The following is a 27,562-nucleotide window of genomic DNA, read 5'->3' as shown; positions in this document are numbered from 1 at the left end:
GAGAGGCACAGCATCTCGAGTCACACGCACAGCATCTCCTCCTTGCTTTGCACGCCGACATACACTTCGTTAACTTACTAGTCTCTTGACCATGCTTCCCGAATGTCTCTCAGCTCCCTCACAAGGCCACCTGGGCCTCCTAACTACTTGGAGGTTGTTGGGACAAGGCTACCGAGTTCACAAACGACGCGTCTAGAAAAGAAAGAAGAAAAGACACACCATCGGGCTGTGTTAGAAATCAGATCCATTTTATTGAAACCATAGCAACAACCAGTGTGGCCCTGTTCATGCGAAGCACAAAAACTTACAATAAACTTTTGTACATAGGAAGTTGTAAAATATATCATTTTTCATAGAAAAAAGCACACAGTAAACTGCGGGCCGAGAGAGCCTACAGATCATGGAGAATCGGCACACCCCTCTGAACAGACCGGGCACAGCTCGGAGGCAAATGGAAACTATCACCGGATGTAGGACGGAGTGGGGATGCAGCTGGGATGGGCGTGGTCACTCGAAGCTTGGGAGAGCTGACGGGCACACAGGGTCAGAAGGGCTCTGATTTAGGGTCTTGTCATTGGTGGTTTTGTTTCTGTTTCTTCCACAGTAAAGGGCTTCCGGTTTCAAACTATCAATGAAGAAGATCAAGGCTGCTCAGCCAGGCTCTGCGCGAGGCCTCTGTGCCTAGTGGAAGGGCAGCCAGGGAGCACTGAGGACCCCGGTACAGACTCACACCGCGAGTTCCCTAGAGATGGGATTGGTTGCTCATTCTAGAAACCCAGGAGGGGTATGGTTTTCCCTTACCATCTCAACCTTGCCCTGCAGGCTGGGTGAAGGGTCCCACAGGACTCCTTGCATTGGGAAGTTTCCCAGATGTTTGGTAGCAACCAGAAGTCCCCTTCCACAGGCTGAGCAGATGTTTGCTCCAACATCTGGAGTGGAAGTGTTGATGCTCCAAAGACACCACACCCACGCACATGAGGCAGAAACAGCCTGGTTGAAGGCTAGCTAGAGCTGGTTCAAGGTCGTGTGCATCTTATAAACTCCCCGGAAGGGATGGATTGGTTGAGGAGCTATCTCAGTACTCAGGAGGCCAGCCTGGGCTACATAACGAGTCAAGGCCAGCCTGGACTACATAGTGAAACTGTCTCAAACAAATAAGGAAACATTCAACTCAACTAGGTCCACGGGTTCTCTACTCCCTTAGAGTTTTTTTTTTTTTTTTTTTAGGAACCATTTGTACTTTTGCTCATGTGGATGCGTGTGGCGTCTGTGGAGATCATGGATCTCCTAGAGTTAGTCATAGGTGGGTTATAGTTATAGTCTGTGAGTCGTGGGAACTGAGCTCAGGTCCTCTGGTAGAGTTGTTAAACCACCAAGTCACCTCCCCAGCCTTTCAATGGGGGACAGCATTCTGTTTTATTTTCTACTCCACCCCTTTCTTTTGTCTAAGAAATGTTTGGCTGGATCATGAAACCCTGTTTGAGGCCAACACTCACAGGCAAATGTGCCCCATCCCCAGGACTGGGGTGGGATTCCACCTTCTCTAGAGAAAGCTGTTTACAAAAGCAGGTTTCCTTTTACAGTGGGTTTGGACCAGGCTCCTAAGTGATGGAAGCCAGGGCTCACCACACTCTTGGAGCCCGGGACTCTGGCAAGCGCTGAGGGGTTCTTCCTGTGTGTCCCTGCCCCTCTCTCTCTCTGGTGGCTGGTGTGTCATGGGTGGTTTTACAACCACAGGTCACTCCATTAACCCCCAGGAGGAATGCGCCAGGAATCCGGTCCTCCCACAGCTAAAAACTAGGTCACCCAAACCATGGGGAAGCGATGTCGAGCTGCCTCTCTAACAGCAGCCGTGAGAGAGCCCTTGTTCTAAGGAGTAAGCAGACATCTAAGACCTGGAGCCTCTTGCAAAGCCAAGCCCCAAAGGAGGACAATCTAGACCTCCTTGGAGTGGGGCAGATGCTCAACACAGGGTCACGGAATGGTGGGGAAGGCTCCTGATGCACTGGTCTTCCATGAGACCAAAGGTCATGTGAAAACGGGCCACAAGGACAAGGACGAGGACAAAGACAAGATAAATCTCTGGAGTGCTACCAACTTTAAATAGACCAGCTCTGCTGGTCATACGAATACGTGACTGCCAAGAAGGTTGGGGACATGAGCACAGATACCACCAGGGCAGAGCCCAGGTTTTGCCCAGGGCTTCTCCCTGCAGCCCATCTGTCTGACCAGCAAACACAGACCATATTTCTCTGTTGGTAGGAGGACTGTAACCTTAGGGCTGTCCACTCTTGTCATCCAGACAAGAGACCCCTTCACAACGAATCTCAACCCTGTATCCTCAAGGGTTCGAAAGCCATCCCCCCCTCCAACACCAAAGAAAATGTGGCAAAGTGTGTCTCGGTGAGCATCTCCTGAGAGGAGATGAGCCACCAGATGGGGACCGCCACCTGGCCAGTCTGGGCATTGGTTGTCCAGCGAGAGACTCCACGGCATGCTGCTCATGAGGGGAAGGTGCTCTGTCACCATCACCAAAAGCCACGGAGGCCCAGGACATTCAACGACACCGAAAGGAAGATTCTTGACTCTCTGTAACCCTCCCACCCCCAAAGGACAAAGTACAGATAAGAAGCAGGACCCCGAATCCCAGTAGATGACACCCCCTTCTCCCCAGGTCTCCATATTCACTGCCTGACGGGGAAGATCCGGAAGGCGTTTCCGTTCTGAGGAGTGCTCGGGCTGTAAGAGAAGAGGGAGAAGGAAGTTACAAGAGCTGTGGGCAGAAGAATGGCCGATAGGGCCAACGTGTGGTAAGGGCAGAGCCCACAGAAGTCACACCCAGCAGGACGAGCCCACTTGCGCCAACAGGAAGCTGCGGTGTGAGCCCAGGCTGAGGTTGTGGAGCGACTTTCTGGGTTTTGCTGACACCTGTGTCAGACATCTGGTTGACCGATGATTTAAGGGATGGCATAAAGGGAACACACACCCGAATGCTACCCAAAAATTTGCTGTTGTGGGTCCGCTATCCTTTGCCAAGGCACTGTTGGTGCGTGCAGGGGAGAAACACAGACAGCGAAGAACAGACAGCAACCCAGAGGCACACGGTTAAACAAAACCTCGCTCTTCTGATGGAGGTCAAGTCCTTCAGGCCTTTTGTTGGTCTTTTGAGATAGGGCCCTATGCAGCCTAGGCTGATCTCCAGCTTGTTGTATGGATAAGGATGACCCCGAATTCCTAATCCTGCCGCCTCCCCCTCCCAAGTGCCACCACACCCAATTTATGCAGATTTATGCAGATTGAACCCCAGGCTTCATGCACGATCCATCAGCAAGCTAGGCAAAGGTTCTGCCATTGAACTACATTCCCTGCTCCCAATCAGACTTAAAAAACGCCTTTACAGAACTATAATGTCCTGTGAAATTCAGCCATGACTATAATGTCTGACCTCTATACCAGCGCCTAGGTCTATATACCCACGAGATGAGAAAGTGTTTACAGGGGTCCTTCTGGCTTCCCCTCCTTCTGTGCCGGCACCTCTGCCTCTGTGAATTTGTCCGTTCGGGAAGACATGTGCTTTCCACTCACAGAGGTGTACACATGGGAGGTAGCTTGCTGTCAAACCACATCAGCCTTTTAAAAACTTCAAAACCAGCTTCTCAAGCGGCCATATTGTATCCATGCCTACCCACAATGCACTTCGCATTTTGGAGGCTCCGCAGTCCCACTGACATCTGTCCTTGTCTTATGGGCACTGCACAGGCGTCCTGGGTACTCTGGCCTGAATCTTTATCTCCATTGCTTCTGTGCAGAGTGACTCTCCCTGGCCCAGAAGCTGTCCCTGGAGCAAGGCAAGGCAGACTGATGTCCTGGTTCTTTTTAATGTGGTGGTGGGGCTGCAACCTAAGGCCCTGTGCATATCAGGCAAGCATTCGACCAGGAAGCTACAGCCCAGTCCCGTCTTCTAAGTCCCCAACTGGGTTATCTTAGTGTTGAGTTGTAAGAGTTCATACACAGGCCATGTGCCCACGTGCAGGCACACACATGGTCACACACACAAACACGCATACTTGTGGTGTGGAATCCTTCAGTCCACACGCAATCTGGAAAATTGTTCTCTCATTCTGTAGCTAGACTTCCTGCCTTTCTCCCTCTCATCCAAGCACTAACCCTACCTCTCTTTCCTCTCATAAGTCCAGGGCCCAGTCACAGAACTCTCCTGAGAGCTCACACTCTTTGGCTGCAAACAGCCAGGACTTTGTTGGTGTTTTCTAAGACAGGGTTTCTCTGTATAGCCCTGCTGTCCTGGAATTCACTCTGTAGATCAGGATAGCCTACAGCTCAGAGATCCACCTGCCTCTGCCCACAGAGTACTGAGATCAATGGCATGTGACAATGCCCAGTGTGGACACTTGTGTGACAATGCCCAGTGTGGCCTCTTGCTGGCTGCCACACACCTGCTCTCTGAGCATATACACTTGGTGTCTACTTTTCTTTCTTCTCTTAAGACATTTATTTTTATTTCATGTGTGTTCCTGAGTGTTTGTATGTGCACCGTGTGCATGCATGCCCAGGGAAGACAGAAGAGGGATTCGGAACCCCCGGAGCTAGAGTTACAGGTGGTTGTGAAACACTCAATTTGGGTACTAGGAACCAAACCAGGTCTTCTGCAAGAGTGCTGAGGGCCCTTAACCACTGAGCCGTCCCTCCACCCACTTCTCTTCATTTTCTCAATGGAGCCTTTTATAATACAAAGGTTTAAAATGACCCAGTTTGTCATTTTTTTCACAACTACGCTTTTGGTGTTTAAGGAGGCAATAGCTAGTTGACCCTCACATAAGCACAAGCTCACTTTCTCCTAAGAGCTTCCAGGTTTTAGGCCCACCATCCACTAGAGTCTGTGTCATACATGGTAGGAGCCCTCACCCAGCATCAAAGTCCCACGTGCCAACTGTCATCTGGAAGCCCTCCCCTTACACCAGAATGGAAATGAAAATGAAGGCCAGGGATGTGACTCAGTGAGCAAAAGATCTTCATGCCAAGGCTGATGGCCTGAGCCTGATCCCTGGGACCCTCTGAACTTCATGTGTGAGCACATGCATGCATACACGTGCGTGCACACACACACACACACACACATATACTCATGCACAAACATAGACATATACACTCACACACACATACATACACATACACAAACACATATACACTCACACACAAACACACACATAACACACAAACACACTCATATACATATACACTCATATACAAACACACATATATACTCACAAACACACATATACACTCACACACAAACACACAAACACACATATATATATACTCACAAACACCCACAAACACACACACATAACACACAAGCACACTCATATATATATATACATATATATATATATACTCATAAACACACACACATACACTCACACACCCTAACACACACACACACACACACACACACACACACACACTGATTCGACTCTCCCACTCTTTACTTTATAACAAAACTTAGAGTTTCATTTTTGCTTGTTTTTGGAGATGGAATCTGGCTGTGCAGCCTAGGTTGGCCTCAGACCTGTGGCAATCCTCCTACCTCAGCCTCTTGTGTACTAAGATTACACGCAGGGGTCACCATGCCTTGTTAGAATGTTCTGACTCTGTTTTCTCAGCTGCAGAGGACCCTGATAGGCTTACGTTATATTTATTATTTATCTGGGACTCTAGAGATGGAGACAGAGTTCTTTCTAGTCATTCTGTTGGCAGACAAAGCCATTGCTATGTAGAAGCTTCATGCACCAGCTTGTGAGACCCGAAGCCCCTGAGATTGGAATCATCGGATCAGAGTCCGGGAGTGAGCCGAATGTGGCGGCTCATTTGGGCGGCTGGGGCATAAGGATCATGCATTCTACGCTAGCATGGGCTATGCAACAAGACCCTGCCTTCAAGGGGTAAAGAAGCCATTAGTCCTGGGGGGCATGACAATACACTTACTGGCGGGGTGCTTACTTAGCACAAGGTTCTGGGTTCCATCCTCAGCACCACACAAAAATAATCATAATAACAGCAATAAATTAAAGGCATGAGTGCATCTGAGAGCTTCACAGAGGCCAACATGTTTCTCGTAAACATCGCACTAATTGATACCTCCTGCAGGAGGCGTGCAGGGTGGCCCATTAACCTGCAAGGTCCTAGTCTCGGTGGGGAAGCGTGTCCACAGTTATGGCACGCACACTGCGTCTTATGAAGATGCCTGAACGGCCTGGCCACAATTTATCAACACCGTTTCCTGCAGGGTCTCCTCGGGGAAACAGGAGAACCCAGATTGGATCAAACTCTGGGCCTGACAGCTGGCTGGGCCCTGGGCGGCCCCAAGAGCTACAGTCCTGTAGAAACAGCTGTTTGGAATTCCTGCTTGTTTTTCTGCCTTTCTCGTGGCAGCCTCATGCTCTTGGCTACCCCAGGGTTGAACCCTGGAAAAACCGGATGCCATAGATATGTTTAGCGACATGGTGCAGGAAAGAGGTGTAAGACCAGGACATGGTGGGATAATCTCAGGGGCTGACAAGGCCAAGCAGAGGGAGAGAGGGGGCTGCCCAGGGCCAGGTTCCCCTAGCAGCTGGGCTGGTTTCTAGAAAGTGCCTTCTGCCTCTTGGGTTTCAGGCTGAAGAGCTCCCAGGGCTGTGTCCACTGAGTAGCCAGGAGAACCACCCAGGGTCACGTGTTCCCCGCCTGCCTCACACGTGAGCAAGCCACGTGGGGGAAGGGAACTGGAAAGAGTTCTGGCGGGACGCTGGGTGCTGGCACAGGCAACCCTGGCAAGGGAGGCCCGAGGCAGCCAACCAGGCTGGAGGATCCTGGCTGGGGCACCCAACAATCTTGCCTGGTACTACGGAGCACTTCAGGGTATTCTGCACACCTTGCAGCAGGGAACCCAGCAGAGGGGTCCATGTCAATGCTGGTCCCTCCATCCCCTTCCTGAAGCCACTAAGCTTAACAAGAAGGTCAGGCACAGGCTGTGTGTGTGTGTGTGTGTGTGTGTGTGTGAGGAAGGTGTGTAGGGTGTGAGAAATCATAAAATAATCTCTCCCTACCCCTGCCTCTCACAACCCCGGCCCTCAGACGCTCTTTATGGTCTGGAGAAAGCACAGCTGAAGCACTTCGAGGTTGTTTGTATGAAATTTGGGGGGGGGTGTCAGGGGTGAGCATGAACCACAAGTTGACATCAGGCATCTCTCTCAATGATTCTCCTCTTTACTTTTGAGACAGGGTTCTCAGTTAGCCCTGGCTAGGCCAGGCAGCAAGCAAGCCTCCGGGATATAGGCCTCTCTCCATTTTCTTTATAACGCACTCCCATGCCCAGCTTTATGTGAGTGCTGGGTATTTGAACTCAGGTCCCCATGTTCGCTGTGCGGACTTTCCCTGCCTAGCCATTCGCTGAGCCCGCGGGACAATCAGTTTTCACAAAGGATATTAAAATTTTTGATTGAAAAATAGAAGGTATCAGCAACAGTTGGTCTATCATTCACCTACTGTTTCCTGCAGACCTAGTCCAAGTCGGGCTCTGCGTTCAGTGTGTTGTGGGGGAGTGGTAACAAAACGGATGGATCCTGGCCCTCGAGGAGCTTGCACCAGACAGACATGTGAAGGAAATTACACAGAGAAATGATGTGGGAAAGAAACAGGCAGGCCAGGTCTGGGGGGGGGGGGCGGTGTTAGGAGGGAGAAGGATGCCTGCCGGGGGCATCACTTGCCTTCAGATCTGAATGACAGAGAGGATCAGTCACAGGAAAGCGTGGACAAGGCTCAGGGTCAGAAGTCAGCAAGTGCAAAGGCCCTGGGGTAGAAATGGCCTCCACATGTTCCAAAACAGGGAAAGACCATGAGGTGGAAGTGTGGTTCCAGGGAAGGACACTATGTGGTGGAGAGGTGTGTCTGGGCACTGGGAGGTGGCTTTTGTTCCTAGCACAGCAGGAAGCCATTGGTGGGAAGGGCTCTGTGGGAGACAGGTGGCTTTGGCCATTCCCTGAAAGGAAGTTAACTGAGGGGGACCTGAGCGTGTAGGGTTGCACAAAGATGTTCCTCATCTGTTTAGTTCAGAAAAATGGATGGAGAAGGAAGCAGCTGGATATGACCCCGTCATGGTAAGCCAGCAGTGTGTGCCCGATGCGAGAATGCGGTGAGCCATCCAGGCAGTATGGCGAAACATCCCCAGGGTGCTCCGCCCTGATGCCAGTGCAGTCCCTCTCAAAAACAAACTCTGACTGGCTGTGGTGGCATACCCTTTTAATCCTAGCACCTGGGAGGCAGAGGCGGGCAGATTTCTGATCATGAGACCAGCTTAGTCTGTGCAGCAAGTTCTGGGCCAGCCAAAGCTATTCTAGTGAGACCCTGTATAAAACATAAACAAAATGTTTTTACTCCCAGGGCCCAGGAGAGGGCTCAGCAGGTGAGAGAGCTGCACAGAATGATAAGCTGAGGTTGTGAGGTTGATTCCTGAACCCAAGTAAGAGGCCAATGTGCTGGGACTCGTCTGTAGCCCCAGATCCTTACAGTTAGGTGGAAGTCAGAGGCAGGTTAGCTCGTGGCCAGCTAGTCTAGAACATTCTGCTCAGCAAAGAAGTGAGACCCTGCCTCACCAAGGTGGAAGGAGAGAACTGACTCCCTACCTCTGTCCTAAGACCATACACACACACACACACACACACACACACACACACACACTCATCCATGGACACACACACTCATCCAAGGACATACACTCTATGATACACACACTGCATGGACATACACACACACTTTGGTACACACACATGCTATAGTAGTATACATGCACATTCTGTGGCACACACACACACACACACACTGCATGGTACACATATACACCATAGTACATACACACACACAGACTCACACAGACACACACACACACACACACACACACACACACACACTCATCCATGGACACACACACTCATCCATGGACATACACTCTATGATACACACACTGCATGGACATACACACACTTTGGTACACACACATGCTATAGTAGTATACATGCACATTCTGTGGCACACGCACACACACACTGCATGGTACACATATACACCATAGTACATACACACACACAGACTCACACACACACACACACACAATCCATTTTTACTACCTCTTAAAAGCCTCTGGAATCCTCTGAGAGATGAAAGAGAAGGGGTGGGGGGAGGCCTGCTTGAAGGCCAGGGCATAGCCGGCCTGGGTCTCTGCAGAGGCACTTGGAATCAGACCTCCACGGGGCATGCGGGGCAGCCCAGCAGAGCTTCTATCTGATAGCAAGAGCTCTTGCCATTTGGAACCTTCCAGAACAGCCTGGAGTGAGAGAGAGGACAGCTGGTTCTGGAGCAGCACAACCTGTGCCTCCATGGGTTGGCAGCTGACCTCGGGGAGTCATGGGATCCAGGGACACAGAAGGGTCCATGATTCTGGCCTTGGAAAGGAGTGGTTGCCTTCTCATTGCTAAGTGGGCAACCCTGTCTTCCCAGCTACTCAGGAGGCTGCGGCTGGAGGATCCTTGGTTCAAGCCCTGACTGAGCTACAAAGTGTATTCAAGTTCAGTCTGTGAAATTAAGAGAAAAACTACCCCAAGAATAAAATGCAAAAAGGGGGGTTGGGGATGTGGATCAGGAATGGGAGCACTGGCATGGTGAGACCCTGGGTTCAGTCCAGTGTAGGAAGAGGGGAGGAAGGGAGGGAAAGGGATGAGGGAAACCATTGCTGTCTCTGTGCACACACGTGCAGCTCTTCCCCTGGGCAGATGTGTGTGTGCTGCTCTGCTTGACCGAGTCTCACCCCAGTACTGATAGGGACTGTCAGAGTCTACACTTGAGAGCCCGAGGCAGGAGGATCACAAGCTCTGGGCCAGCATGGGCTTTTTAAAATGAATATCAAAGTCCTGCCTTTAGGAAAACAAAAACAAAACAACCCCAATCAGATCCCATTTGTATATCTTTCTCTGAGCCTCGTTTTGTACTTTTGAAAATCCGGGTTTGCCCGAGATGTTCTGCCTGAGAGACATCTGAAGCACTGGGCTTAAAATCAAATGCGAGTGGGGTTGGGGATTTAGCTCAGTGGTTAGAGCGCTTGCCTAGGAAGTGCAAGGCCTTGGGTTCGGTCCCCAGCACAAAAAAAAAAAGAACCAAAAAAAAAAAAAAAAATCAAATGCGAGCAAACATGTCTGTTTACATCGGCTACTAGAGCTGCTGGGGCCTGTGGCGCTCACGGTGTGTGTCTGTTGACCCTTAGGATGGAGATTCTCTCTATTACCCATGCCTTTCTCAGCCCAGGAGAGTTGTTCATACTGAATGATTCCACAGCCAGGTAAAAGCCTGTCTGCACACACCCCCTGCCCACGGTTTTCTGTTCTGGGCAGGTGACCGGGAATGCCCTGTTGCCCTGGTTTAAGAAGAGCCTGAGGCTGACAGACATCTATCTGGGCGCCCGCTCTCTGTGAGGATGCTGCTTAGCCAGGGTTAGCCACAAGTCTGGGAGGGAACAGACTGTCCTGGAGACTCACTTCTCACATCTGCCTTTCACAACTTCCAGGAAACCTCCTTCCCCAAGAAGACCGTTGTGAAATCCAAGCCGACACATCAGCCAGTGTGGGCAGCGCCCCATGCCACTCAGGATTTAAAATGCCGTGTGCCAATCGAGGAGTGGTACCGTGGGCCTAATAATCCTAGAACTTGGGAAGTAGAGGCAGGGAGATTAGACGTCCATGGTCATCCTCAGCTACACAGTGAGGTGGAGGCCATCCTAGTTTACATGTGACCCTATCTCAAATGAACAAAATGACAATAATGGGGGGGTAGGGGGATGGCTCAGCAGGTAAAGGGGCTTGCAGCCAAGCCAGACGGTGTGATTTCTACCCCTATCACATGGTGGAGGAGAGAACTGACTCTTGCAAGTTGCCCTCTGAGTTTTACATGCTGCTGTGGGACATGAGTACCCCCACCCCACATACACACTGTGTAAAAATAAATACAAATTATTTTAATTGGAAATAAAGTGCTATTTGGAAAACACTGGCCACAGAATCTTATATCTTAATGACCACTGGGACCGTCTCTAACCCCTCTAGGGTCTCAGCAGCTACTAGAACAACCCGCCCTCTGGCTTTGAAACCAGACCTGACTGGGACAGGCTACCAAGATGTCCCAGTCAGGTCATTTCAAGATCAAGGATGCCCAAGGAAGATACAAACATGTTGGCCATGCTCAAAACATTTCTGCTGGATTCTTGTGGACAAGGAGGACCCAAGCTTCCTATACTTTGGCAGCAGTGACCTGCCCTGGCCTGGGTCTCACTTCTGTCTGTCCCTACCAGGTGGCCAGGCCCACATCACAGGACAGAGGTCCAGCTTCATGCTCCTTGATGGATCCAGTGCCTGGGAATGTGAGGGCCTCCAATGTGGAGGAGGCCATGGGGGTATGGACTAAAGAGCTAGCTGTGTTAGGAGAAGGGCATGTGTATGAAGGCTTCATGCCCCTCTGAAAGCCAATTCATGAGGCTCTAGAAGTGAAGCCACCTAGTCCTGTAAAAAGGACCCATTTTTTCAGGGTTTGGAACAGATGGAGAGAGCAGCCAGGGTTGATGGACCCCATCATCCACTTAGTAGGAACCGCTCTGCTGTAGCTATTGATTCCCAATTGCAACTTTCCCTCCTGAGGGGAGGAATGAGCCTCACAAGGTTTAGGAAGCTCCTGAGACTTACAGGATTCACTAGGCCCATCCCACAGCCTGGGAGAGAGACAGACCTCAGATATCAGAGAACATAAGAAAGCAGTGTCCACAGCCTCACAAGCTCATGCCTCCAGAGCCTCCAGAATCATGAGAAAGAAAGTCCATGGCAGCCAAGGTGTACCAGTGTGAGCCAGGCCCTCAACTCTATCTGCATTAGGAAGGTCTCCTGACAATTCCTCACACCTTAGAGGCTAAGGCTAGAGGGTTGAGGGAGCAGGGCCTTCTCTGAGGTGTGTGCCCTCAGGAGGAAACCACAGGGGAAATGGGTCTTTGCAATTCATTTGCACGGACTAGGGTCACATGAATAAAAAATAGCCTAGGGGCTCTGACCAGAGGCTGTCCTGAGGAACGTTCTAGAAAGTCATGCTAAGGACTAAGAGGTCAGCTGGGGAATCAGAGTCCACCTGGGGTATGTGCCAATGTCCCACAAGAAGGGTGTTCATCACTGTGATTCAGACCTCATAGTGGTGAAGTGCCCGGAGCCATATGCACCCAGTATTACCCCAAACTACAGCCTGCAGGCAGGAAGCCCTGTACTTGCATAAGAGCAACCCCAGAGCTGTCAGCACGGCCCTTACTTCCTACCTGTCACCACTAGGTCCTGTCTCAATAACTCTTGTCATCCATCCCATGAGGCCGGGGGAGCTGGCAGAAATACCAAACGCAGCTGTAGCTTCAGGGAGGAGTGGGTGTCACAGTCCCTTAGTCCTGTTGTGCTCACTTCACAGAGATTAAAAACAACTCAGTGAGACTAGCCACCAGGCTGAGGCGACAGGCGCCCAAAGCACAGGCAGGTGGAGAAAGTCCCCAGGGTTCTGCATTCCCTGTACATTTTTTAAGACTACATGGTCAGAGATCATTTCCATAGGATGTGTGCGGCTTTTAAAACTTTTGGGGAATTAGAGCCTGGTTCTCTATGTCTTATGAAATAAATGCATACACACGCACACACACGCGCACACACACTCGGATACATGTATGCACACGCATATGCGCGAGTATACACACACATATGCATGCATGCACATGTGTGCATATATCATACACATATGCATGCACAGGCATAGACATATACACACATGCACACACATGTGTACACATAAGGAATAAGAGGTAGGAGCCTACATGTCAAAAAAACTGCACAGAAGTTTTCCCAGGTGATGGACAGAAGACAGATGCTCGGATCCGGGAATAGCTAATATTTCTACACTTTCCACAAAGCAAGCATCAGAAATAGAAAAGGAAAACTTGGAAAGCAAAAACATGAACTGAGAGAGGATTGCAGGTTAGACCTGGACATGGTGAAGACTGCAGGTTAGACCAGGACACGGCGGTAAAATGAACAAACGAGCTTTGAAAAGTAAGGAGCTGCCAGGCCCGAGGGCCGGCCCTACCTCTCTGACTGAACCCCGTTCCTGAGGGAGCCCACGTAGCTCTTCTTTTTGTCCACGGGCATCACATCTGCATAGCCACCAACCTCATCGACAATGACGCCTGCGTGCACAGCCGCCTTACAGATGCTGGAAGTCTGCAAGGACAGGAGATTGTATGTCAGAGCCAGGACCCAGGTCCCGGTGCTGCCGATCACGATGGCCCCAGGAAACAGCCCACACAACCTCAGCTCCTGAACGTGCCTCAGAGCGCATGCTCTCTGTCACTCTTCCAAATCCCATTCTCCTCCACAAATACCTTTCAGAGTGGCCACACTGCGTGTCTGACCCTCGGGGACTTAGCGGGGACCAAATGAAGACCCTGCTTCCATGGAGTTGGGGGGGCTAACAAACAAACACACACATACAAGCACACAGGTGAGATCTGTGAGAGAAATAAAACCAGGTCATGAGATGGCAGCTGGCTGTTAGGGGCTGCTTCAGAGCAGCCGAGAGCAGACTAGGGACAGAGATGTTCCAGTTGCACCCATGTGGATATCTGTAAGTGGAGTATTTTATCTAGGCAGTGGGGGGAGACTGTGCAAAGGCCCCAAGGTAGGCACATCACGTCCCAGGAGAAGACAGCAGGCTTAGTTGGTATGCAGTGACTGGGGGCACCGCGACACAGGTGGATGCTCTCAGCTGTCTAGTGCATACCAGGCTGGTGCCAGCGAACCGCTTCAGAGCCCCGTCCAAGGCTCACGGGACAGAAGCTAGCAGGACACCTCAGTTACTTTTTGCCTAGAAGTGGGACCGTCCAGAGTGGTCCCAGCCCAGGACCAGCGTGCTGATGTCCATCTAAGACCAAGAGCTCCAGAGCCACCTCCCTGGCCATGTCCATGGTGCTTTCCTCGGGCAGCGTCAGCCTTGTGGTTTAGACTGTGGAGTCCACCCTTTTCCCCTTGTGTGCTGGAGATGGAACCGGAAGCCTCACACATGCTAACCAAGTGTCCTGCCTCAGAACCGCACCCCCGGTCCGTGATCTCCATCTGCGCTGCACCATGGGACCAGCTGCAGTCTTTTCTTGAAGATGAAGCACATGTGTGTGTCTTCACCTCCTTCCTGAAGGTCTCAGATGTGCACCCTGGAGCTGAGCTGATTGCCGTAGGGAGGACCCATCCCCTGCCTAGGATGCACATATCCTGGAGCCAACCGGATCTCAGCTGTGGCCTATTATCCCATTGGATCCAACGTCGAGGGAGGCATCCCTTATTCCCATTTCTCAGGCCACCCAGCTGGGCACACAGGGTCAGTCACTTTGCCAAAGCCACTTGAGATTTGTGGGCGCCAACTGAAGCCAGGGGTGAGGGCGGGGTCAGCATAACAATGGTCCCCAGAGATGACCACAGCCTAATCCCTAGACCTATGAAATGGCAGAAGGGGTTTTGCAGATGGGATTAAGTTAAGGATGTTGGGGCAGCAGATTACCGGATTTATCCCGGTGGCCCACTGATGTCGAAGTGTCCTGTAACGGGAAGGGGCTCAGAGCTGGGACACATAAGACTCCCCTGGCCATTGTTGACATCGAATAGGCTAGGAGCCAAGGCATGCGGGCGACCTGGGGAGACTGGTAGCATCCAAGGCACTGGCTCTGTGGCTTGACCTCTTGCTGCACTCCTGGGAGAGCCTCCTTCAGGCCGGTTGACATCTATCCTCTAAAACCATGACACTCAAAGGCGTGTGGCCATTTCCTCTGGCTTGACTACCATAGCCATCTTCAATCAGAGCAGTTTCTGTCATTGCATGAGACACTCATGTAATCCGGCCTGTGGACATTCCAGCATCAGGGATGGGGCTCCCAGGATCCTTAGAGACCCCCTGCTTCTGGAGGTTATCCAGAGGATAAAGAGTTAATTGAGTGGGTGGAGTCTCTTCCTGTACAATCCTGAGCCACTCTGGGGAGGACTCTTCACTGGTATAGCTGACTAAACACGAACGAACAAATGGTGGGACTTCTTGGTGGCCTCGGAGTCACCCACAGTACTATACATAACCCCAGTAAACTCACTGGTTCACCACCAGGCTGTACCTGGATGGAATTTTTCCTTTGGTCTATGACGGCTCTCTCCATCTAGGGTCCAATCAGCATTGCATGGTCTAAGGAAAATTCGCCCTGCCCCTCAGGCAATTAGAATCGTTTTTTACAGGCTGGAAAGTCAGGCAGCCAATCCAGCGCTCCCACACTCATGGCTCAAAAACCAAAGGCCAGGTCTTTGACGTCCAGTTGACACAACGTGTCTTCTTCCATCAACGAATGGTGCGAACAGGACCCTTATCCTGGAAGTGGTCCCAGGCAGAGGCCTGTCAGGCTGGTGACTGGCGGGGTCTGGTTCCAATCCTGAGCATGGCAGCATAGCTGCCTTCATGGAGAAGCATGCACATGTTCCAACTCCCAAAGAGGTCTGTGCTGCAAAAGGTTAAGATGCAACAGACCTGCATTTGTCCCTAAGACCAGTGGGGACGCTGGGGACACTGGGGACACCAAACCATCACTCAGTTTCAGAATCTCCAGAAACCACTTCTCAGAGGCGTGTTACATGAATGGACGCAAACGGCTTATTGCACTGACTGGCAACTGGCCAGTCACTGTGTCCGTCCCTCAGATAAGTTGTTCCTGTCTAGGGACTGCCATGTCCAGGCGCGAGGCATCAGTTTCCACTGGGGCAAGTGCCAGGGAAAGCTCCCTCGTATTCTCCAAGTCCCCTGGGGTTGCACACTCATCCCATGAGGTGACTCTTCTCCAGAGGCCAAGAAGCTGTGATTGTGCCCTTTATCTCCTCCCTTGATGAATTCCAGATACCATGACACCCACATTTCCTGGATGCGTGGCAGGCCGCTCTCCCATCTCATGCCTGGTGATGCTCACATCTCTGACAATTGGCAGAAACAGACAGGCATCCTTCCCCTGCCTCTCCTATCACATGTAAAGGGTGTTCACTCTCTGCTCGTGCTGGTTCAACATTAACTCAGGGCCATTTCGTAACAACCCCTGTGATCCCAGAGGCACACTGGCCAGCCCTGGCATTTGGTAGCTGTGGGACCCAGGGCAGCCTATACCCACTGCTCAGTGCGCTGTGCCATCAGCAAAGGTGGCACTGGAGGTGTCCCCAGCCCATCACTCACTCTGACATCATGAGCCCACAAGGTCACTGGGGTCATTGGTCATTATCAATCTCTCAAAGCAGTTGGGAGATTGAGGGTCAGGAGCTAAACAACCCACCCAGAGTCACTCGGGGACAGCAGAACTATGGCACCACAGCCTGGGACAGGGAAGAATGATGGCTGTGGTGTTCCTCCAAGCAAGGTTCAGGGCTGCACATGACTTGTTGCACAGCAACTGTTATAGACAAAGGCTACAAACTGCCAAGCCCACTGTCACCATCTCCAGGACCCCAAACTCTCAAGGACTGCCCTTGAGTTCCAAGGCCCTTCAGCAGCAGCCTACAGCCACCAATGGCCATGCTCCCAGGAATGGGTTCGAATCCAGGTTCTGCAGCTCTACTTGTGTCCACTGGGTCGGGACAGCTGCAGAGGGACTGGGAGGCTCAGCTAAACATTGCTCCTCTCTGGGATCCTGATGCCCACACAAGGGGAGTTTGTTGGAGCAGCCAATGAGACCCGGAGGATAAGCAAGGAAACTGAGGCTCAGTGGGGAAAGAAATCCACATGGGTAATTCCCCTGCCTGGGGCCAGCTCGGGCCTCTTGACCTCAGCTCTGGTGTCTGAGCCACGCCCGGACAATCCTGCCTGCAGCTCACCGCAAAGAGAGCTGCAGCCAGGACAGGCACTCTGCAAATGGCTGTATCCGTGGCACTCGGAGGCCCTTCAAAGGTCTGGAGACTACACTCCCAAAATAAATCTCTTAGCTAAACAGACATTTTCCAAGAGGCAACCTCATTTCCCAGAATACAAAGTGACCTAGAAACACAGGCCAGCAGAGACTAGGGATGGAGACACACGTTTGCTCTGTCCTCCTGTCCATGGCCTCTCTCTCTGTCTCTGTCTCTCTCTGTGTTTCCCTTCCCCTCCTCCTCCCCTCTCCCCTCCCCTCCCCCCTCTCTCCTTTTCTCTCTTCTTCCCTCCTCCTCTCTCTATCTTCTCCTCTCTCCTTCCTTCCTGCCTTCTTTTTGAAGGGTTCTTAGCACCGACAACTTCAGTATCCTTTTGTGCTACAAATACCAGGCCATTACTGTATGCCAGGCCCAGACAGAAACCCCGCCCCTTCCGAGGCTCAAAGCTCAAGAAAATACACTCTTTAAAGCCTTCATTCACCTACAGGCCTGCTCCTGTCAAGCAGGTACAGAGAACCATGAAGAAGGCAGAGGAAAGGGAGGGAGTAAATCCATCTCGTCTCGCCACGCGCTCACTGTGGTATTTGGATCAGACTGTTCTGAGCCTCGTTTTTCCCCTTTGCAAAATGATAAGGACGCCTAAACAAGGTATTTTTCTAAAGCTTGGGACACAGCAGATACTGAGTGAAAAGCTGTGCAACACTGCTATATCCCACGTGTGCAGGAGGAAGGAGTAGCAGCCTTTTTTTTTTTTTTTGCTTTATGTGTTGAGTTGCTGTGTTATTTGGTGCATACAGATTTGCTTTTCGTATCTTCTTATGAAAAAAAAAAATCTGCATTTTTCTGTGTATCTCTTGTGCCCTTGCTGGAAGAATTGTTTCAAACTTGAGTTGTGTCTTGTGATGTAACTGGCAACTTTTTAAATGGTTTATATCTGGTTGAGTTTTTGTCCATTCTTTTATTCCGAAAACATTTTAAAATCACAATCTGGGGCTTGCCTTGTTTTGTTTTCTCTGTTTCTTTTCCTTTTTTTTTTTTTTTTTTTAAGTTCTGAGGAAGGAACTCGGGTGAACCTATTAGGTGAACTATAACAATGAGTACGTGATATTTTCCTTCTTCATAAAAACTGTCAGAATTTAATTTCAGCTAAACAGCTTTCCAGAAGGCTCTTTTTTTCCTCAAAAAAAAAAAAAAAAAAGACAAGGAAAAAAGGTTTAGTCATGAAGGCCATTTTGGCCTTAAGGAACTGAGTGACTTCACGCCTGCAGGAATCTGGGACAATTGAAGGCAAATGGAAACAAAGATGGTGGTGGTCAGGGAAGAGAGCTGTTTGCTGAGGACCCGGAAAGTGTGAGGGATGCTTTAGCTGGAGACATGATACCACCAGCTGGCAGGGTTTAGAGCTAGAAGATACCATGGGCTGGACAAGTCTGACTGGCTCTGGGATTTCCACTCACAAAGACAAAGAGGACTCAGAGGGATTGCGTGGGCTGGGGTGGGGGTGGGGCAGGGCTCGGACAGCTGCGAGGTGGGGGGGTGCTTGCCCCTTCTGGGTCACTGTGTCCCTAAGCCCTGGACACTGGAGGGAACAGGCTGAGCTCTGAAAAATCAACAAAGCAAAACTGGGCCTTCACATCTGAGTTAGGAGGGAGGATGGGAACATGGTTTTGTTTTCTATGTGCTTATAGCTGAGGGCATACCAGGCAAAAAGAAACAGTAGCAGACTATGTTCTTATAGCTGAGCTCACAGGAGGCAAGAAGAAACAGTAGCGGATTAACTGCACCTGTCAAAGGAATACAGAGGAATGCAAAGGTGACCAAGCTGGCCAGTTCTCGGTCAACTTGGCTCAAGCTACAATTATCTGGGAAGATGGGCTCTCAACTGAGAGCCTCCTCTGTAAGGCAAGCCTGTATGGCACTTTCTAGACTTAGTGATCAATGTGGACCCAGCTGACCCTTGGGAGGACCTAGTCCATCCTAGGCTCACACAATGCCGCTCCTGGGCAGGTGGTGCTGAGTTCTATAAGAAAGCAAACAAAGGGAGCAGCCAGCAAGCAATGGGCAGTCAGTTCCTGCCTCCAGGTTCCTGCCTCCAGGTTCCTGCCTCCAGGTTCCTGCCTCCAGGTTCCTGCCTCCAGGTTCCTGCCTTGAGTCCCTGCTCTGACTTCCCTCAGTGATGGTCTATGGTCTGAGAGTTATAACGCTGGAGTAAAGCTTTTCCTCCTCAGTTGCTTTTGGCCTCAGTGCTTATCACGACAGAGATCCTAGCTATGACAGCAGGCAAGTAAATATCCGAGACAATGAAACCTGTGAAGTGCAAGGACCTTCAAACCAGGAAAGACCATCTAGGTAAGAGGAGACATGCTAGAGCTTCCATTCAGACAGACAGACAGACAGACACAGACAAGGTGGGAATCAGGCCCATCTATGAATGGGATGTCGGGGCCGTGGCAGGAACTGGTCGGCTGAGTGGCATGAGATCTCAGGTTGTGGTTTCCACACCTTAGGACTGGGTTCCTAAGGTGGCCACTGAGGAAGTTAGCCTACTCACGTCAGCGTAGATGTTGGTTCCATACACAGGGGCCCAATAGGATGGCTCCTCTCCACATCGTGAAGGACACCGGACTCTGGAAATGAGAAAGAAGCAATCATAGAGCACATATGTGTGGGTACATGTGTGCATGTACGTGTGTGTATGTACATGTGTGTGTGTGCATGAACTATACATGCAATGGTTTATGTGTAGAGGCGAGAGGACAACCTGCAGGAGTTGGTTCTCTCACCACATGGGTCCTGGGGATCAAACTCAGGCATTGCAAGAAGTGGCTTCACCCACTGAGCCATCCTGCTAGTATGCAGACAGGGCAGAGACCTAGGAATCATAGCTCAGGAGTGGAGCACGTCCTCAAACACACAGGGCCCAGGATCAAGGCCAGCACAGAAGCAAAGGAGGCGACTGTCCCCCACAGTGGCTGTGGTAAACACACCCTTGTCTTTAATAACCATGCATGTAGAACTAAAAACTCCCAAAGGAACAAGCAAAGGAACAGGGCCTCAGGACAGGCGTGTTGGACTGTGGGATTGTGGGACTGTACCTTCCCTACCTGGGTGTTGACAGGGTGTGCTCTGGGTGCAAAATGTAGATCGTTATCAATAGAATTTTTAAGGCTACTTCCCTATGTGGAGAGGAAGGGCGGGGAGCCCTCACCTCAGTGACTCAGAATGTTCCAAGAAGGGCACAGATAACTTGAGGCAGAAAGGGTTAGATTACCACGGAACTCACGGCCTCAGTCCAACTGATGGCCCCAGGGTTGAAGAGGGCTCCTCAGACTGAAAAATAGGAGGGCCTCAGGTGGCTGGCAAGCCCCATGCCAGGCAGAAAAGCATGAGCTTTGACTAAGAAAAGGCCCTTTGTGTCTGTCTGGAACAGTTTACCACAGACTGAGCCCAGGGACCACAAAGCCAAGATGGCGGCCGAAAGCCACCTGGCCCTGATACAGGCAGGATGCTTGGCAGGAAGGAAGCCAATCAGCCAGGCTGAGGCAGCTCTTGGGGAGGAATGGAAGGAGCAGGCAGGGAAAGAGGTGTGTGTGTGTGTGTGTGTGTGTGTGTGTGTGTGTGTGTGTGTATGTATGTGTGTATGTGTGTGATGTGTGTGTGTTATGTTGGGTGTGTGTATATGTGTGTGTATATGTGTATGTATGTGGTGTGTATCTGTGTGTGTATCTGTGGTGTATGTGTATGTATGGTGTCTATCTATGTGTGTGGTGTGTAAGTGTATGTTATGTCAGCTGTGTGTATGTGTGTGTTGTGTATGTTTGTGTGTTGTGTATGAATATAGTGTGTTTATGTGTGGTGTGTATGCATGTGTATGTGTGTGTATGTGTATGTGGTACATATGTGTGTGTATGCCAATGTGTGTGTGGTGTGTGTTTGTGTGTAGTGTGTGTTTGTGTGTGGTGTATATATATATATATATATGTGTGTGTTATATTAGGTGTGTGTATATGTGTGTGTGGTGTGTATCTGTGTGTGGTATTGGGTTTGAAAAGCAATTCGAGAGCCTGAGAACTCTCAAGCCTGCTCCCAGAGGGTGTCAGTCAGAAGGTTGCATGAACACGTGGACCCTGACGAGGTTTTCCTCATTTTTGTTTCCTTACACTTTCCTTCTCTTTCTCTGTCACACTCAGGAAATCCACTAAATTGCTGTGGTGGCGTCTCCCTGAATGCTGCAGCCTGTCTATCTCCCTCACTGGTTTATAGGCTCCCCTCCGTGCAGACAGGGATGTGGGGAGGGGTGAGAGTGGGGGTCAGAGGCCCAGGCTTCACCTATGGCCCTTTCCAGAATCCAGTCTCCCGGCCCCAGGGCTCCTGAGACAGCAGCTCGCCCAGCACCAGAGGTGGCTGCTCTTACTCCAAGGCTGCCTGGCTCAGGATGCCGGGAGCGAGCACCACACCACAGCTACAGTGTGGCTGAGTTTTGCTCTGGCTGGAGGTTGCTTTCTCTGACAGGGGAATAAGTAGATGTGTCCAGTTCCTCCTGAGTCCAGGAAGGGGGGACATTTCTGTGTCCCCTTCCCAGGGGCTCTTTGGGAACTTTAGAAACGGGTCCCTAGGACAAGGAGACCCTTTTCTGACAAGACAAATTCAACAGGATAAGCTTGCTTCCTGTTACGTTCCCCAAAGCTGGGGTAGGGAAGCTGCCACGCGAAAAGCTCTCCACTGAGGCTCTGGTGTCTGTGGAGGATTCTGGGTAATAATCTGCTGATCCGGGTAGGGAGACTTAGGTGGGAGTTAGATGTCTCCAGCTTAGCTGGGGTCCAGCTCAGCACAGAGCCTTCTGCTCATGCCTGGCATAGACAGAGCCAGACCCCAGGCTGGCCCACAAGAAGACAGCACCACAGGAGAAAAGTCTCAATGCTTACCTTGGGCAGTGGGTGGCTGGCTTCTCAAAGGGGCACAGCTGTGCAACTGTGGTGTGGCAGTCCACAGCCATCTCTGAGGACAGGAGACAGAGAGAAAATGTCAGGTCATAGTTCACAGGGCTGTGGACAGACTGACTGTTCAGGCTGTGTGCCTACACTCCCAGCCAACAGAGTGCAGGCAGCCTCACGGCCCAGGGTGTCTGCACACCTTGGTCTCTCTGTGACTCTCACACTCGCCCTTTGAACGCTGATGCTTGCCTTTGAAACCTGCCCCCTGCTCGGCCATCTTTGACCACCCTGGGTGCAATTTTTTGTCTACACACGGAGAAGCTGAGGGACCCTAGTGGTTCCTGCTTTTGTTTCGGGTCTCGTGGCAGGACTGTGACTGTGCCCATCAAGGCCTTTAAACAGAAGACCTGACGCTGACCATGTCTCTGGTATTCAGGTGGCCGCCATGATCCTGTGTCTCTAACTCAGCCGTTTACAGACACATTCAAATCCAGGTATGCTGAGAAACCAATGGCAGAACTAAAGGCGAGAAGTGGCCTTTAGGAGCCCCTGACAGAGCCGTTCTGGGAACAGTGCCTCAGGCTGAAACGGTAACTCTAAAGCAAGGGACCAAGGAAAGGGAATTTATTTCCTCGCAATCCCAGGTCCACACATCTTTCGGCTCCCTCGGGGCCCGGCCTGCTTACCTTTCACTTTGGACACAGTGAAGGAGCTAGACGGCTTGTATTTACTAGAAAAGAAAACATGGATCAGTACACACTATGCTCCGAACAGCCTACACACCTCACACTGCCCTGCTTGAGACACGGGAACCCAAGAAGCTTAGAATATGCTAGAGTGGGGCAGCATAACTTTTTGTTATCAGCAGCTCAGGGAAGCCTTCAGACCCTTTCTTAGAATAATACATGGGGTGAGGGGGTTCCTGGTAGATGTTCTAGTAGGGCTAAAACTCACTGAAGTGCAGGATAGCCTCAAATTCATGGCGATCCTGCTTCAGCCAGAATAAAGGTTTTTAAATGTCTAAGGTGAAGTAGGGCTGGTGGCTGGACCGAGCCTAGGCGACCCTGGACTGGATCAGCTGTGGCTCACAGGAGAGAGTCAACTGTGGGACACCGGCTGTCTTTGGTTTTCCTGATTTCTTAGATGCTTCCCGAAGTCTCAGTAGTACGAAAGGGTGGGAAAGGCATGCTTGTGGGTACAGGTACGAGCCTGTGCATCTATGTGGGAAGGTCGGAGATCGGCCTCAGGTACCATCCACATTGCTGTGGGGAGGATGTTGAGAACAGGGTCTCCTACTTGCCTGGCACTCAGGCTAGGCTGCCACTGAGTCCTGGGCATCCTCCTGTCTCTGCCTCCCCAGTTGACAGGATTACAAATACACGTCCCCACGTGGCTTTTTTACACGGGTCCCTGTGTTTGCACGGCAAGCACTTCACCAACCAAGCCAACTTCCCAGCCCTCAAACATACTTCTACAATAAGAAAACAGTGAAGATCACCCTCCCAAAACACACACGCACACACATTACCACACTATACACACACACTATACACACACTACACTCACACACTATACACATACACACACACACACACACACACACACACACACACACACACACACACACACGATAGGTACCTCAGGGACTCCAAGCCATTTTTCTGAGATTTGACAAAGAAGGGTACCATCCCGTTCCTGGTGACATCCACCAGGCCACCTCGATCATCGATGACACCATAGTGGATAGCAGCTCGACATATACTGGAAGACTACAGAATGGAAAAGAAACCACAAATGTAGAGTTCCTCTTCCAGAGCCCTCTGAGGCCCTTGTCCCTGGCCAACCAAAACTCAAAAACTTGGACCGAAACACACCCCACAGACTATTCCCCACTGCCCGTAGCTACATCCTTTTCCTGGATGGCTTAAGAGCTCGTCCGAGCTGCTTAAGCCCTTTCAGCTGCGCATGCTGACCCCAGGACTGCAGAGACTCTCAGTCCTGGTGCCCAGAAGTGGTTTCAGTGGCTTTGGAGCCATGAGTCCATTCAGATCGGTCCGTTCAGGCATTCTCTCTGAGTCCCACTGGCTTTAGGCTACCTGGTGGGCTTTTCTGTTTGAGATGGAAAGAAACACCGGCCACACTTACACTTTCATAAAACAGAGAGCCAAAGACCTTCGCCTTGTTGTTCAGACAGCCTGCTGGGCACTGGTACCTGAGGGTGAATACAGAAAAGCTTGCTGGTGAGGTCGCCCAGTGACGTTACCGTGTTTCCTCACTAGTGACGATGGACCTCACTGCTGTGACACTCCACTCGCTGTGTTCTCTGTGTGCACATAGGGGTAGAGGTGCCTGCAGAAGAGCTAATTAGATCCCTTGGAGTAGTAGAGACAGGCGTTTGGGAACCACTCATGTGAGTGCTGGGATTTAAGCCCTGGTCTTCACACAGAGCAGCAGCCATTCTTCACTGCTGAGCCGTCTCTCTAGCCCATTTGTTTGTTTAGAGACTGAGCCTTACTGTGTGGCCCAGGGTGACCTGGAACTAATTATGTAGTTGAAACTAATTTCAAATTTGTGACAATCTTCCTGCTTCTGTCTCCTCGGTGCCAGGTATACACTACCCAGTGTGTGTGTGTGTGTATAGTGTGTATAGTGTGTAGTGTGTGTTTGTAGTGTGTGTTTGTAGTGTGTGTGTAGTGTGGTAGTATGAGTAGTATGTAATGTGTGTGTAGTGTGTGTGTAGTGTACAGTGTGCATGTGTAGTGTGGTAATGTGTGTGTAGTGTGTAATGTGTGTGTAGTGTGTGTGTAGTGTGTTCATAGTGTGTGTGTAGTGTATTGTGTAGTGTGATAGTGTGTGTGTGTGTGTGTGTGTGTGTAGTGTTATATGTTAGATCTTCCTTGATCACTTTATATCCTACCTTTTTTAGACAAGTCTCTCTTTGAACCTGGGGTTCACTGATTAGGTAGGCAGACTAACCGGTAAATCCTTGGGACCCACCTGTTTCTGCTTCCCCCCCCTCCAGCACTGGGGTACAGACCCTCACCAGCTTTTACTAGGATGCTAGGGACCCAAAGTCTACTTCTCAGACTTGCACAACAAGCCTTCACCTGCACTGAGCCATCTCCCTGGCCAGCGTTTGTTACTGTTGTTATTTATGGAGGTCAACATAGTAACGATCATCCTCTTGTTCACCACGGACAGAAAACTAGCCAATAGGGAAGTCTTCAAGTCCGTGTCACAGACCCTCCAACTTCCCTTCTAAATATGTACGGGCCTAGGAAAAAGTCAGCAAGTTACCCCCCAACTGCACCTCAAGTGTACTGAGACTTGGAAGGACTAGGTAGAAGGCAGCAGGTGACAAAGGCACAGCCAAGTGTAGCGTTGTGTCACCTTCCATCAGCTTGCTTTGTAGCTACTGTAAAGAAAGGGCCTGAGGAGCACTGATGGTGTCTGGAGAATCATCGATGAGCCCAGGAACAGGCCTAGCCTCAGTCCCACAATAAAGAAGGGGGGTCACAGGGGTTGGGGATTTAGCTCAGTGGTAGAGCGCTTGCCTAGCAAGCACAAGGCCCTGGGTTCGGTCCCCAGCTCCGGAAAAAAAAAAAGAAAGAAAAAAAAGAAGGGGGGTCACATGTCAAGCCAATGAGGCTCCGGGTTGCTTGGTGTTATTTTTTTTCCTTTATGGATTGTTGTTTTCTAAATTAAATACTGAATAGAAATCCCTTTCAATGTTGAGGGTGGTGAGGAAACCCAATGGCTGTTACTTCTATAGTGAGTCTGGGCTACCGTTGGTTGTGGTTTGGTTTGAGTTGCCCTGGCTGACTGGAGGACTCTGAAACCTCTATAAGCAGACTCTTGGCCTCTGGCTGCCCAGAAAGAGCCATCTGACAGTGTGTGACATCTTCTGAGAGCCAAGAGCTCTTTTTGACAGCCCTAGAGCTCTCCAAAGATGTGATCCGGGAGCACCTGCTTGAACCCAGTTCTAGTGCAGTGAGCGAATGTCGCCCTGGGTTTAGGTGTGGCCATTCCACCACATCTGGCTTATGTCACCGACACTCAGTGGTTTCTGCTCACAGGACAGTTCTGCAGAGGTTCCCATAACTGTGCAGGGCACCTGGTGGGTGTGCTCCTGGGATGGCGACTTCCTGGCTACTCTGTTTCCTGTCACTTCTGTGTGAGTGAAGGGCTCTCCCACAAGCTGGGATGCAGGTCCACTGGGTGATGTGGAAGAGTCACCTTCTCCTTCCACTGGATGTTTCAAATAACTCGCTCAGTTCTTGACAGGCTCAGACTGCGCCAGCCTCCCTGGGCAGAGGCCTCCAGTGGCACCTTCTAAACACTGCCCCAGATGAGGGTACCACCCCTCAGGGATCAGGGCCCATGCTCTTCTGCCTAGAGAGGGAATCCCATTAAATCCTCAGAGACCTCAAGCTGTAGGCTTAAACCTCAGGGAGCTTGAAACCAGCCACCAGAGCAGGCTTCACACCCAACGGGTCCCGCCGCAGACTGAAGTGAGGGCTGGGCTGTCAGCACCCATCAGGGTTGAGATGCACTGGTTATAAGAAGAGATTTCAGGTGTGTCACTCCCATGACAGACTTCCACAGAGGCCGTGCAGGCTGCAGGACTCTCTGGACCAGAGATAAAGCACTTGGCAGTGACATGTACCCAGCAGAGTTATTTTAAGGTACCCTGGCCAGCACCTGTGGACAGTTTTGGTTGTCCCCACTGGCATTTGGTAGAGACCAAGGTCTGGGAGATTGCTCAACATTCCCATACTATAGGGGGTGTCCCACCTCAATGTCTCATGTACTCCAGGAGTGAGAGTTGAGAAACTCAGGTGACTTGTGACAGAGGTAGATCATTCATTCAAATGCTCAGTCCTAGGCAGTGGTCAGCGGTGACAGTGGATGTCACGGATGGGGGATAGCAGAATGCAACAGTTAGGGGGACAGAGGAGTCCCGTGGTCAATTTAATCAGCACATGGTACCCATGGAAGCTTCTAGCTCAGTCTGGTGTGCCCCCATGTTTCCAGGAGGCTCAGAGTAGGAAGCAAGGCTCTAGCAGATCGTGTGACTGGCATGTGCCTCAGGAGAGTCCCAAGGGCAGCTAGCCCAGCCCTGCCCCACGGGCCTCACCTGTTACATGTGGATCCCTTGCATGAGTCCTTCATCTTCGTGTCACAGTGGACCACTTGGGCTAGGAGAGACACGGGAATGGGACTATGAGGCCAGGAGGGTTAGAAGACCCCTCCCCCCATCCCCAGGAACATTCTGGAACGTTCTGGAATCCATACCACCAGAGCAAGAGCAGCAGCTCCTGGGCATGGGGCTGGAACAACAGACCCTTGCTTTATTTCCACTTTCTTTTTCCTTTTTGTTTGCTTGTTTGTTTTTTGCTACAAAGTTTCTCCCTGTAGCTCCGCCTGTCCTCTAACTCACTCTGTAGACCAGGCTGTGCTGGAAATCAGAGATCCACCTGCCTCCGCCTCCCCTAGGGCTGGGATAAAAGTCACAAGCCACCATGCACCTTCTAGTAATTTTTAAGACTGGCTTTCACTATTAGCCAAGCTGGATTCACGTGAAATCCTCCTGCCTCAGCT

At 50.9% G+C, this 27,562-nt stretch overlaps 1 protein-coding gene across 1 annotated transcript in view; it reads right to left on the bottom strand.

Annotated features, from left to right (window-relative positions):
- Positions 1 to 227: 227 nt before the first annotated feature.
- Crispld2 (cysteine rich secretory protein LCCL domain containing 2) overlaps positions 228 to 27,562 on the bottom strand; it is a 41,059-nt gene continuing 13,724 nt past the window's right edge. Inside the window, exons 7-14 of the mRNA XM_032888015.1 lie at positions 27,099 to 27,159; positions 24,107 to 24,173; positions 23,600 to 23,730; positions 22,648 to 22,691; positions 21,953 to 22,025; positions 19,579 to 19,654; positions 13,201 to 13,334; positions 228 to 2,739 (exon numbers count right to left, since the gene is read on the bottom strand). Coding sequence (XP_032743906.1) covers positions 2,685 to 2,739; positions 13,201 to 13,334; positions 19,579 to 19,654; positions 21,953 to 22,025; positions 22,648 to 22,691; positions 23,600 to 23,730; positions 24,107 to 24,173; positions 27,099 to 27,159 — 641 coding nt within the window. The 3' untranslated portion in view covers positions 228 to 2,684. The remainder of the gene's footprint in view (positions 2,740 to 13,200; positions 13,335 to 19,578; positions 19,655 to 21,952; positions 22,026 to 22,647; positions 22,692 to 23,599; positions 23,731 to 24,106; positions 24,174 to 27,098; positions 27,160 to 27,562) is intronic.

Source organism: Rattus rattus, chromosome 17 (genome assembly GCF_011064425.1).
Source record: "Rattus rattus isolate New Zealand chromosome 17, Rrattus_CSIRO_v1, whole genome shotgun sequence".
Lineage (NCBI taxonomy): Eukaryota > Metazoa > Chordata > Mammalia > Rodentia > Muridae > Rattus > Rattus rattus.
The sequence above is the reverse complement of the archived record's forward strand: the minus strand, read 5'-3'. Positions and strand labels throughout refer to the sequence as shown.